Genomic DNA, 14,001 nt, shown 5'->3' with positions numbered 1-14,001 from the left:
TTGTTATTTATTATGCAAATATAGATAATTTAGACATAAAAGAAGATACATTGAGAGAGAAATTTCAGTTTGGTTTTGAATATCAAATTCAAATTTAAAGGAAATTTTATTCTGTAGAAATTTTGAAAAATTTCATTGGAATTTTGAGATTTAAATAAATTTTGGATGATTTGTTGAAATTTTGAATGGAAATTATGTAAAACAGAAATTGACTGTCATTTTGATTTTGAGGGTGACGGAAAGTGGAAATTTCAATGGAAAGAAATTTAAGACCATGTCTATAATTTCCTGGATAAAGAGCTTATTCATGCAAAGCAATGGTGGCTTAATTATAGAATTGGGGTTATCTTGTGTTAGTAACCTCTGTTTATGAATGCACTGGCTGCATGTCCAGTTACCCTCCCATTTGTTATCGAAATAATTTGATCTTAACAAGAACTGACAAATGCTCTTGTGACTTTATAAATTTGATATATCATCTATGTGTGTTGATGTTTATTAATTTCAATCTTATTCAATAAATGGGGGTGAACTAGGAGTGAGTTCCATACAATAAATTAGGGTTCTCTTGCATTATATATATATATATATATATTAATAAAAAAGAAGATATACTAAGAGAGGAAACGGAGGTTACAACATAAAAGAGGACGAGCAATCCTCAACAAAAATAAAATAAATAAAAATACCTAACTATCAAGTCACGTAAGAAACACCCTCTCTAAGCCCTTACTCTCATAGTTCACCAAACACTTAAGTTTGCTATTTGACTTTATCCCGAATAGTAGTGTTTGGTTTACACTTAAAAGATATTTCCAAAAGTACTTTTCAAAACTACATTTAAAAAAAAATAAAAATAAAATAAGTATTTCTAAAAAATATTTTTCTGAAAAAAGTACTTATCTGAAAAGGTATTTATAAGTAATCCCAGACTACTTTAGATAAGTACTTTTCAGTTAAGTACTTTTTCTAGAAAAAGTACTCGTTTATAAGTAGTTCTGAACAATCCTTAAACTGCTATGAGCTTCAATAGTCTGCTAGTTTTTATTCAAGTTCCATTGTGCTGGAAATTGGGCCAGATCTCCACCGAATACATTTGGATTACAGCGGTTACGCAGTCAGGCTAAGTCCTCAAATCCTGGAGTACCTAAAATCCGCTCATGCTTAATAAAGAACTCATTTTTTTTTTTTCTTTTTAATAAAGAAACTCTATACTATATTTGATAAAGTAGAAAAGATAATTTTGATGTCATAAATATGTTCGTATTCAACACATTATGTATGATATATATATATATATTCAATATATGAAAATATTAGTTGAAATTGGGAAAAAAATGTTTTATTAATATTGTTTTTTTATATTTACATTTTTTTGGGTATGTCAAACCAACCCATGCATGGCAGGTTTCTGTAGCAAGGTAGAATGTAATATCTTTTTACTATGTCATTAGTTACACTCATCTTCATGCAGTTTAGTGTTTATCACAAGAACCTCATGGTTTATTTGGGGATCTGGCACCTTTGGAATTTTGTTAGGATCTTAGAAAACTCAGGGTCTCAAATCCATGTCCCAAATGCTTCATGAAGCTTATTATGTTAGTTGTCGTAACTAGTTATCTTAGTTAGATCCTATTCGAACTCACCCTCTGATTTCTAATCTACAATATTTGAAGCATGTGTAGGCTTAAGAATCTGTTCTTTATCATGCCAGTCCACTTGATCCCCGTTGACACCCTTAGATATTGATATTCTTTCACCAGTGTTGAGCATTTCAAGTTATTTTTCCTGGACTGTACCTGTACTTTTTTTTCCCGCTGGTGTCAGACCCATGCTAAAGCTGTGGATTGCCGTAGCTAAACTTCATACAAAAATTTGTCTCCCATTAATTTAGACTAATTAATCCCAATCTATAAGAGATAATATCCACTTATCTGAGGCAAATGGATTTACATTTGAGTGTTTTAAGTGGGCATATGTGGAAGGGAGCACCTTAGCAGTGCTGGTGGACATGAAGAGACAACTTGAAGGCTGCGCTGATGTAGTTTTCAATCTTAGATAGCTTTTAGGATTTCTTTAAATTGCTTTGTGAAAAATTTGATCACTGGACCAGTGTTACCATGGATATTCTGCGAATGTTACCTGGAATGTGGAACATTCTGGTTCCTCAAATGGGAACAAGAACGGGATTGGGATTGGGATCGGGATATGGTACATGCTCTAAAATTGGAACTTTGGGGTTATATTTATGTATAGATATATTGGTGAAAAATATGGAAGGGCACTAGTATATTTTTGAGAGGATGTTGAAGTGTTCACAATATAGAAGAGATTTTCTTTTGTGAAATAGTTTAATAATTGCTGAAAACAGAATTATAATGTGATAATTCTCCAGTTCGACTAATTAAAAATGTGTTTTGTGAAAAATATTGAACTAAAAATTTGAAGGTTACATTTAGTGTTCCAAAATGAAAAATGTACCACATTTCATAACGTTTGTACCAATACATTGTTTGCTCTGGGTATTAGCATTCTAAGGCAACTTTGTTCTGCTCTAACTAGCTAGTGCAGATAGTCACTGTACATACCAGACAATATTCTTCAAAAATTCAAAATGATAAACAAAAACCTATTAGAAAAAGAAGCCGCCAAAAATCAGTTTATATTTGCAACATAGACATGCCTAAATTTTAAAGATCTACAAGCTCCATTAAAGATGGCATGCACATAACATTCATCCTAGCAAATGCAGAGACTTTTCTAATACAAAAAATTTCAGCATCAACGATGTACCAGTTAAGTCAATAAGCTAAGACGTGAGTAAAATAATGCTGACCTTAAAACTATAGAAACTAAAATAATTAAAAAGAAAATTCTTTTTCTGGTGATTAGTACTTAGATCATCATGAAATATTGGTTTTCTCTGAGAACCTCTTGCAAACACTTGTGGCAAGGAAGAGGAGCTTCAAATGTGCACTGCAGGCAGGTGGTGGGGAAGGGAGGAGCAATTGTGGATTGAATTTTTGGACCTTAAACATTGGGGTTGGGTTCTAAATACCCCCAATAGTATTATTGTGTCAAATGTATTATCAAGGTTAATTCAGTCTAGAGCATCCAATTGCAATCAATACTAAAGGGGCCATTTATAAACAAACCACAAAGTTCAAGGTGAAAAACTGTTTTTTGCCTTTTCTTTTTCGTTTTTTAAATAAAAAATATACCCTTCTCTTTCAGTGGGTGTTAGAAAAGCCAATTACCTAAGGGATAGCTCATAAATCAAGTGGCGATAAGAGCCAAGCCAGTCCGATTGGTAACAGCACTTCTGGTTTGGCTGATCAAATGTGTGTTCTTGGTGCTGCCGCATGTCCATATTTTTGGCTGGAAGAGAGAGCTAAGCATATTCTCCAAATTCTCTGCATTGTATATTGTGTACTTGCTGTCACCCGTGTCCAATTCAATCAGGGTCTCATAATCCTGCAAGTAACTTCTATACACTGGAACAATCACCTGGATGATGAGCTGGCATATCTTTTCCCTTAACCTTTTGTCAGACAATACATAGTTGGAATGCTTCTTTTGTATTCCATCAAATTCTTCATTAAATTCCTTTAGTCTTTTCTTCAACAAATTACAGGTGGTTTCCCTCCTGTCAGATAACACTGTTTGACCCTCCTGGCTCAACAGAGCAGCAAGCTTTCCCCAACTATCTCCTAAGTAGGCACTGATGAAATACTCCATTGACTGTTCATGTCCCCTTAACCAGCCATCCCCCATCAAAGCTCCAAGATGTGTGTTATGCTGAGTTGTATAGAAATACCACATATTGTTTATCATGAAAATGTTGGACAGGGCTGTGTCATCATAGGTGTCTGACCATGCCTCAAGGTTCAGCTCAAGTTCCTTCATTATATTACGAATCTCCTCTATTATAAGTTCCTCGTGAAATCTCTCGTGCTTCCAGCTCTGATGAATTGCCAGAATGTGGGTCAAGATGGGCTTGTACTTGTTCCCCAAAAGCTGATTGCAGTATTCAGTGACGAAGGTTACTAGCCTCGGAACAGTGCCATCTGCAGGTGGAGGAGTCTGCCTTTGTGATTCCACTTGGGGCGAAAGCTCCCAGAAAATCTTGTGAGCCCTGTAGACAATCCTCTTAATGAGATTTCGGGTCATAGTCTGGATATCAATGCAAGCTTTCCCGCTGAAAAGTCTATTAAAATCCAATCTCAGGTTGTTAAGAGCTGAGAAAATTTCCAATAGTTTCAAGAGCTTTATAGGGTCCTTCTTACTTTCAGTAACTTTGTTTCCGAATTGGAGAAAATCAAGGAATCCCGATTTTGTGACTATCTTTGCAAAGCAATTGATACTGAAATCCAATCCTATTTTTCCAAAGAGTTCGTTGCAGAGTTTGTGCTCAAGCTCAAGCAGATACTTCACAGCAAACTCTAGATGCTTGCTCCATTCATCTATTGAACCCTCCACAATCTGCACATAGTCAAATTTGGATATTGATAGCTTGAGGTAGTCCAAATCAAGAGCTTGTAAGCTTGCTTTAACATTTGAGATCCGAACTTCAATATAAGCAGAAGCACAATTTTCAAGCTGGTCCTTACCTTTTAATCTTTCAATGATGGCTTCCAACTTCTTAATCACAGAAAGTGGTAAAGGTGAGGGAGCAATGGACACTTTTGCTGCCTTTGGAACCGGAACACTGATTTCTGCAAGTTGTCGCTTGAATTCAATTTCTAGCTGGTCAAATGCAACATTTAGAAGTCCTCCATTAAGTGAGGCATGCTTCATGGCCACCTCTAGCTCCTGAAGAATTTTCAGGGACTTATTCAAATTTGAGAGGTATCGATCATTGGTAATTACAGCATTCTCTTCCAGAAATTCAGCAATGTCTTCCAACCACTGAATTGCTAGTCTACAATTGCCAGCGAGGAACTTCAATGCCTCCTCTAGCTGGTTCATGACTGTGAGGTATTCAGGGAGATCCAAACATGGGTTAGACAAGAGCGAGTTCTTGAGCTCATGGACTGCATCAAATACCTTCAGAACTGCAGCTGCAGGTGCAACAGCACGATTTATATGGCCTCTAACTGCAACAAGAGCACGCATCTGCACAAGGATGGGCTGGAAGGCAGCTTCTAGTGCTGGTAATCTTTGGTGAATCTCTTCCAATCTTGGTCCAGTTTTCTCTATTGCAGAAGCAAGAGCTTTTGATTTCTCTAAGCTAGATTTCAAAAAATTCCTAGCAGCCACAAGATTCTGAATGCCCTCTACCTCAGCCATTGCTCAAAAGAAGCTCCAGCTTAGAATTTCAAACTGAAGATTCACGAATATGTGGGTTTTAAGCTGCTCCTTTCAGCTGACATTAGTGGAAATATGTAGGTTTCTTCTGGAACATTCTTATCTTCTCAAGGATGTGGTAGCCTGGTAGGAAACCACTGTTTATTTTTCTCACCAAACTCACCTATCTAAGTGAAAAGAAGCCTACCTGATTCCAACCAAACTTCACTTGCACAGCAAGAATCTCAATTCTCAAAGAATCCCCAACCACCAAGTAGGAAGATTTGGTGAATGAAAGAGGTGTCATGAGGAAAGTTTAAAATAAAAAAAATGGACAAAAATTAACAAGCTGGAAAACATGAATTATTTTTTATTAATTTTTTTTTTTTTCAAAAAATGTTCAATATACAAAAATGGGCCCCTTCAAAATTTTTTGGGGATGCTGGGGATTTGTGGACTGGAGGGAACTACATACAGATCCCCATAGGTGGCATACTTGCATTCATATGCATAGTGCTCACACATCCAAGCGTTACATACACCTAGTATGTAAACACACATAATGCATATACATTCATATAGACATGCATCCAAGCATTACATACGCCTAGAATTTAAACACACATAATGCATACTTGTGTGCATGGATACATATTATACTGTGTAATTTGTTATGAATTTTTGCAAACTCTATATATATATATATATAATGTAAAAATGATAAAAAACTATACATATACTGTGAAACAGTAAAATTATTTTAATAAATATATTACATAAAAATATATGATAATAAGATGTAATTACCCTAATAATGGTTATAATATGATATGTAAAATATAGTAGAATACAATTGTATTATAAAATATAACGGTATTAGTATTATTATGGTAATTATTTCATATTAAATAATAATATATGGTATATAATATAATACGATACAATATGGTCACTGGATGTGGCATTAATGATAATATAACATTTAATAAATATATTAGAAATTTTAAAGGTAATAGAATATATAATGAGAAAATATTATTATTGATTTATGCAATTCTTATTTGATTTTACATTAGAAAATATAATTTGGTGGACATGTAGAAAAAGAATTGACAAATTAGTTTGATTCCTATTCTTATGTTTGTATCATGGTTTTAAAACTTGGACCGGTTGAACCGGTGGGTGTGACCATTGATCGAACTGTTTATGTATATATGGATACATGCTGTTAGTTAAGAGGAGTTTAGGCAGTTCTCAATCAACATTTCTTCTTCATTATTCCTAGAATGTCCTTGTTCTTAAAATTTATCATTTTATTTACAAAATTTACAAAGCATTTATTCATAAGATTTTAATAAAATAATTTTATTATTTTAATTCTCCCATTATCATTAGTATCCTCACTATCTACAAAACTTCAAAATTTTCAAAAAGAAAGGTTTGTTGAGCATGTGCTTGCTTTGTATATATTTATATGTATATATTTTAAATTATAATAAGTCAATTAGGGAAAAAAAAAAAAAACAAAAGAAAATTTGTACGATCTTTTCTATTATTAAATATTTCTAAAAGTTATTATTATTAAAAAAAATATTATATTCAATCAAGAAATTATATATACATATTGCACATATACTCATTTGTTACATAAGAATACATGTATATTGATTTGATCAAATGCTGTAGCCTAAGATGCAATAAGGTGTGGTGGTTAGCTGGGCACTTGAATAACAGATGGTTGCAGGTTCAAGTCTCCGGCACTGCATAAGTTCCATTTCCCATGTTTTTTTCCCTTGTATAAGGCACTGGGTCAACCCAGCGGGTTAACTAGGTCCAGCTGAGTCAGTTCGAGTCACCCAGTTTCCGCTGAGTTGACCCCGTTTCCCTGCAAATCAGGTTTGATTCTATCACCCGGACTGGCCAGGGGTCCGATTCCAGTCCAGTCCATTCGGATCAGCCGGTCTGGTCCGGCTTTTAAAACCATGTTTTGTACATGGCAAACAGTTACAATGCTATGCTGATTCGAAAATGCAATTGTCATATCTTGGGAAGGAATATGCTGTCAGTAAATTCAAAATGTTTCTTGTTGTGGCCAAGATGTGGTTGGTTTAAATTTCCTGTATAAAATGCAATCTGCTAATGATCATCATATGGCTGCAACGAAGGAACAGAAGCTTGGATAATTGAAAATCCAACAGCATCTATGATTGACCTTTAACTATGCTACCAACAGTTAATGTCATTAAGTTAAAAATGTTGAATAAGGGATCTACTCAAGCACAGATGAGATCTAGAGGAAGGTGATCTAATTAGAAGTGATAAAAAATATTTCTGAGCTGCTTGCTGATTATGTTTTAAAAAGGCAGCGTGGTGGAAATAAGGGAAGTCATAGTGATGCTGGTCCTCGGGACAGTAATAAAGGTGCTTGAGTTTAGGCATTCATTTTTAGTGGCTATCTTCTCGATCAAAGGTTACTGAGCTTTGGGATAGTTGCATCTTGGAAAAGGGCGACTGAATCTGGGATTCAGTTACATCAGCATTTTGAGCAGCAATTTTATCAAGCTGAGATGTACACAAATATTATCTACTAAAAAAGCCAAGCAACTTAAGGGGTTCATCAATCTTGAATGTTCAGTAGGTTATAGTTGGTGGTTAGGAGAAGAATAGTAGGGGCAGTGTTTGTGTTAAGGGCAAAGAATGGTTTCAAATTTGATGAAACAGGTATCAAGTATGGTTGCAAAATGGATTCTCTTTTGGATGGTGTTTTTCATGTGTCTGAGACACCTAATGTTGATGTATAGGGGGGGTCTCTTAAATGAGTATTGTGACATTGAAAAAAGGGTGGGCATAGATAGGGCCAAGAATTTGTGAAGTCTTGAGGTTAATCATTGTGCTAATACTAATTTTCAGGAAATCAGTTAGCATAAAGTACGGTTCTTCTATTAAGGGTTAGACCAGGGACTAATGATGTCTATGACACATTGGAGTTATTGGATGAGATGGGGCTGAAATTGGTTGCTCTTGGTAAGTACACATTTAGTAATTTAGGGAAAATCTTAGCTAAGAAAAGGGTGTTGAATAATCTTTCATTAATTATGATTGAGGAGCAATATAGAAGGCCTTTCTTTACTAGTAATTTTATTTTTTTATTTTCATTTTTATTTATTATTTATTTTTCCATTGCTATATATTTCTTTGGATGATGTCCTCAGTTTGCATGAGGAGCAATATAGAAGGCCTTTCTTAACTAGTAATTTTATTTTTTATTTTCATTTTTATTTTTTCTTTATTTTTCCATTTACTATATATTTCTTTGTATGATGTCCTCAGTTTGCATCTTTTATGAAGACCTCCTTACTAGGTGATGCTACCTTCTGAGAACTCTATTCTATTCTTCTTAGACAGTAGCTTGATAGAACTTTGCCTGCATCCTTATAAACCTAGCATAGTTTTACTCGGCCATATACCTAGGAATTTATTACTTTTAGTTAATTAAATATGGATTTGCAGTGTAATCTTGCAACTTCTTTGGCGTCATAATGTCAATATTATCTTAATGTTATTATGTGATTTAACATGCTGGAATAAGACATGTTATCTTTGAAAATATTATGTTTTAATTTTTATTTTATAGTTTGACACATTTTTCAAAATTATTTATAATTTATACCAATGCTTCTAAAATCTAAGACCTGCATCTATCTACTTTTGTGCACCCTCAACCCCTCACCCTGACCCACACGTGCTCTTTCTCCATTTTGTGTAACTGTGGTTTGTACTCTGTTTTTTCTCTTAATAAATTTGTTTTTTCTTGAAAAAGAAACCAATTCAAATTTCAATTCCAATTCAATGTTGAACCAAACATGAAAGGAGAATTTACAATTCCATTTCTGAACCATTGCATTCTGATTTTGATTTTGGCTGCAAACCATATTCCACCCAGTTCACAACCTTGGCCTGATTTGAGTCAGCTACTTTTGTTTTTTTTTCCCTTGTTTCTTTTTGGGGGCTGGTGGGGGGATTAATCAATCCATTATTTAGAAGCATTTAAATTTGCACAGAGTTTTGGTCCTTTTGGTTCTGTTATATTGCATGAGTAGGTGATATGTCGTGCACAATGTGTGTCTCCAGCAAGTCAGCATGAGAGAACGAAAAAATAGTTGTCTGTTTAGGATTACAAACATGAAACCACTCTGCAAAATATAGAATCAAGATTGAAGCAATTAATGTGCCTTAGAATTGAAAAGCCTTGAGATGCATACGTGTAATTGGGAGGTAAAATGTTCAAGCGACAAACAACCTCTCCAATTGCGGAGGTAATGTTGTGCATCCCTCCCTCCCGAAACCCCTGATATGGTGTGAGAGATTTATGCCCTGGGATGTTGACTTTTTAGCCCACCGTCTATTACTCAAAATCATGAGTCCGTAATCTATCAATTACTTTCAATTTAAGGCATCATTTATGGGCACAAATTATTCAGATTCATGAGCTATCAGTTAATTTCAATTTAGTTGATGACTTACAGGGATGTAATTGAGATTTTGGCAGACCAATTATCTGAGTCGAACTGAACCAAACTTCCTGGTTCAGAACTGATACTTAGAGCACTGTTTTAGTTCTTGTTTATGTAGTTCAAGATGCTGCCTAAAACTAGTGGCAGTCATAGAGAAGCAGTGATTTTTGTATGAGACAAACCCCATCTCTTATTCCCTCAAAAATCTTTTTTTGTAAATTTTTAAACCACTATTTTTGGACTGTCCTGCGTGGCATTATATCATTTTTCTAGAACCTGCACAACATGCTGAGGTTTTTTTTTTTTTTTTAGGGTAAGAAAAATTGTATTGACTGCAATCCAAATGCTGGGGGATGTTGCATTGATCTCTCTCTTTGAAGTTATGAATTCTTTCCATTATTCATGTTCTTCAATAGGTTTGATTCCTTTGTGCCCCTATTAGAAATGCACGTGTTCATCTATGAGGTCCTGCTTTATGCTCTTTTTCTTTATATTTTTTTGACGAGTTTCATTTAAAGGGGTGCTAAACCTGTGTGCAAGGAACAAAAAATATCGGAGGTCAAAAAACTCTAACCAGTCTGACATCTGGGAACAAAAACCCAGTGTTGCAACAATTACAACAACAATAACAAGCTTTAAGTCCCACTATGTGGAGTCCGTTATATGAATCGTTTTCCGCCAATTCATGCAATTGAAGGCATTTTCTTTGGCTAAATTAAGAGCTATTAAATCCTTCCTAAATACCTCGTTCCGAGTTATTTTAGGTTTACCTCTTCCTCTTCTAGTATCGTTTTTTTACAATGACTAGCTCACTAGTCCTTATTGGTGCTCTAGTTGGTGTATGTTTCAAATGGCAAACCATCTGAGCCACCCGTCCCTTATCTTATCTTCTACCGGTGCTATATCTAATTTATTGCGAATATGTTCGTTCTTTAACTTATTCTTTAATGTTATACTTCTCACCCACCTTCGTATGCACAATTCAGCCACTTTACTTTTTGAATGACTTGTTCTTTTGTTGCCAAGCATTTTGATGCATAAAGCATGGCTGGTCTTATAGCTATCCTATAAAACTTTCCTTTTAATTTTAATAATATTCTACGATCACACAACTCAACCAATGTACTCTTCATTTTACCTAACTTGCTTCAACTCTATGTACTACATCCTCTTCACTTTCTCCTCTGCTTGCATAACAAATCTAAGATGTCAAAATCTATTAGTGCTGTTGATTTCTTGATTACCAAGTTCAATCTTGACTTTAGTATCCTCCTTACATGGCTGAAATTACATTTCACATAGTCTGTCTTATTTCTACTTTTCAATTCCAACTTAAATTTTACCTTCACTCTTAATTTCATCATTCTCAACAATATCATCTGCAAACAGCATAAGTCATCGGATCTCATTTTTTTTTTTTGGATATTCCTAGTAAGTTTATCAATCACTAATACAGACATATAGGGCTTAGAGTAGAACCTTGATGTACGCCTATTGTGATTGGAAGTTTCCTGGACTCAACTTCTACAATCTGAAAGCAGGAGGGGCTATAAGATCTTTGATTTCTGTACATATGCAGCTTGATCTTCAAAAACTTTCTGTCTCTCTCCCACAAATACATGACAAAACTTAGTGAGGGGCCTTCATACACAGTTCCTTACCTCTGCCACTCAGGCCCTGACCTTGCCCACTCTTGAGCAAAGACTTCACATCCTTGGGCCTCATGTGGTCAACCTTGAACCAATTCCTCACCCATCTCAACAAAATCCCTGCAGAATCACATTGAATGAAGACATGGTTGGTAGCTTCATCTGAAGATTTGCAAAGAAGCATTGGTTGGTCAGAGTCACCCCTTTATCTGAGGTTGCCACCCTTCAAAAATTGGTTCCCAAGTTGCTTCCAAATAAAGAATGAAATTTTCCTAGGGACCCTAGCCTTCCAAATGATTTCCATGGAAAGGATGGAGCCCTCTGTCCGCATAGCAAGTAGCAGTAGTTGACATAAAAGATGCCCTTGCTGTTTCCCATCCATCCATTTAACTCTTGATCCTGCCTCCACCTGGTTCTATACAGATTCCCCAGGTAACACTCTACTTCTTTTTTTGTCAACAGCCAGTCCTCCTTTGTTCCCAGCGAGATTAAACGAGTCTGGGTATTTATCTTTCAACATGGAATACCTCCACCAGATGTCAAACCAGATGTGGATTCTGTTACCATTGCTCACCAAAAAGCCACAAATTTAGAGAAGCGTACCAAAAATCCAGAAAAATCAAGAAGTTAGCCTTTCAGTTCATCTTTCCTTGCCAGAGCCTGACCCTATAACTATACTAACGGTGGACCTTCATAACAATTTTTTTGTGATTTTCTCCTTCCATAAACCCTCATTTTATGAACAAACCTCCGCTGCCATTTTCTGACAGAGCTTTGTTGAATAATTGGGTGTCCTAAGACCCAACCTTCTCCTCATGAGAGAGCAAACTGATTTCTGGACTTCTCTTCAGAGCTACCCCACAAATGCTCCTTTGAAGCTTCTCAATTCTCTTGTTAATTGCCACTGGGATGGTAATAGGGGATAAATGGTAAATTGGTAAGCTTGGAAGGGTACTCTTAATCAGTGTTATCCAACCTCTCTGAGAAACTGTTAAAGCTTGATATACATTGTCGGTGCACAATCTAACAGATTAAGCTTTGAGATAAAGTGGTATTCTAACATGGTATTAAAGCTAGTTACCAGCAGTCCTAGTTTCTAGTCTTGTTGCCTGCGTTTATTGTGTGGTGTTTAAAAAATTCCTGTATTCCCTGTAGTGGATGTTATTTATTGTCTGTTTATCTCTCCATGTGTTGTCGGGCTGCACGTGTGGGGGGAGTGCTCAAGCTTGATATACATTGTTGGCCCACAGCCTAGGAGCTTAAGCTTTTAGGTAAAGTGGTATTCTAACAGAAATGTATTGCCTCCTCCACCTAGCCAATCTTTTCTCAATTCTCTTTATCACTGGCTCCTCACAGATTGTACTTGAATAGTCAGCCTTGAGGAAGACCCATATATAAAGTTGGCTGATACCCCACCTTACATGCCAGATTGTCTGCCTTTCTTTCTTTCCAATTGCAAAGACTTCACTCTTCTGCATGTTGATTCTCAAATTAGACAAAGCTACAAACCACAAAAGCATACACCTTAGGTAATGCAATTATTCCTCTTCAGCCCTGCAAAATATTTGAGTGTCATCTGCAGGTAGAAGATGAGTGACCTCCAAACTTGTAGTGGCTTCCCTCTAAAGCTTTATGCACCACTCCAAAGAATGCCCCCATAACCAAGATATGATTAGGTAAGGGGACATGGGTTTTCTGTCTCAAACCTCTTGAACTAGGAAAAAAACATGGGGGTGCCCATTGATATGGCAGAGAATTTTTCTGTTGACACACAGAACATGATCACATTGAATCCAAAATTTCCAACACAATATACACCAGAAAACCCCGGGATGCGTGGACATTAGCCTTGAAGTTCAATTTTGCAGTCGTCGTCGTCTAATCTATGAGATTCAACACACTCATTAGCAATGGGGGCTGCATCTAAGATTCGTTTTACAGGTACCAATGAATGTGGGTGATTTGAAATGACTGAACCCGTAACATTCTTTAGTATTATTGCCAACACTTCTGCAACCATTTTTGTAGATTCTGTGTACCAAAATGATTGGTCTAGCGTCCTTGATATCTCCAATGCCTATTTTTTTGGGGGCACTAGCATAATCAACGTTGCATTGAAACTTTGTTCAAAGCTCTTCTCTTCATGAAAATGTCTAAGCATGGCCATAACATCACTCTTGATGAAACTCTCAACTTCTTGTAGAAAAAATCTGTCCAGCTTAGGGCCTCCTTGACTAGAATTGTGAGCAGACTCACTTCCTCTTCAAACGGCTTCTTCGACCACTCCCTGTCCTACTCATTAGATTTGAAGTCCAGCCCATCGATCGTGGGTACCTGGTTGAGTCTCAGCATTCATGTTCTCATAAATGCCAGCAATCCCCTCGTTAATTTTGATTTCCTAATGAGCTTCCTTCCTCCAATGGTTATACTTGAGGGATGTAATTGTTTCTTCTATGAGCATTGACCACTTTTTTTTTGGGAAGAACTTGGCGTGGAAGTCCCCTTTAATGTAACCAAAGTGCCCTGTTTTTATGGTGCCAACATATTTCCTC

At 35.9% G+C, this 14,001-nt stretch overlaps 2 protein-coding genes across 5 annotated transcripts in view; one reads left to right on the top strand and one right to left on the bottom strand.

Moving 5' to 3' along the window:
- LOC131144846 (integrin-linked protein kinase 1) overlaps positions 1-14,001 on the top strand; it is a 66,627-nt gene that overhangs the window by 44,209 nt on the left and 8,417 nt on the right. The window lies entirely within an intron of this gene.
- LOC131144844 (exocyst complex component EXO70A1-like) lies at positions 2,683-5,313 on the bottom strand. Its single transcript, XM_058093742.1, has one exon. It carries the CDS (start codon positions 5,287-5,289, stop codon positions 3,277-3,279), a length of 2,013 nt encoding a protein of 670 aa, XP_057949725.1. The 5' UTR covers positions 5,290-5,313; the 3' UTR covers positions 2,683-3,276.

This window comes from Malania oleifera, chromosome 12 (assembly GCF_029873635.1).
Source record: "Malania oleifera isolate guangnan ecotype guangnan chromosome 12, ASM2987363v1, whole genome shotgun sequence".
Lineage (NCBI taxonomy): Eukaryota > Viridiplantae > Streptophyta > Magnoliopsida > Santalales > Ximeniaceae > Malania > Malania oleifera.
The sequence above is the reverse complement of the archived record's forward strand: the minus strand, read 5'-3'. Positions and strand labels throughout refer to the sequence as shown.

What these genes read in the sequence shown, in the direction of transcription:
- LOC131144844 (XM_058093742.1), bottom strand. Translation starts at nt 5,289, where the DNA reads ATGGCTGAGGTAGAGGGCATTCAGAATCTTGTGGCTGCTAGGAATTTT.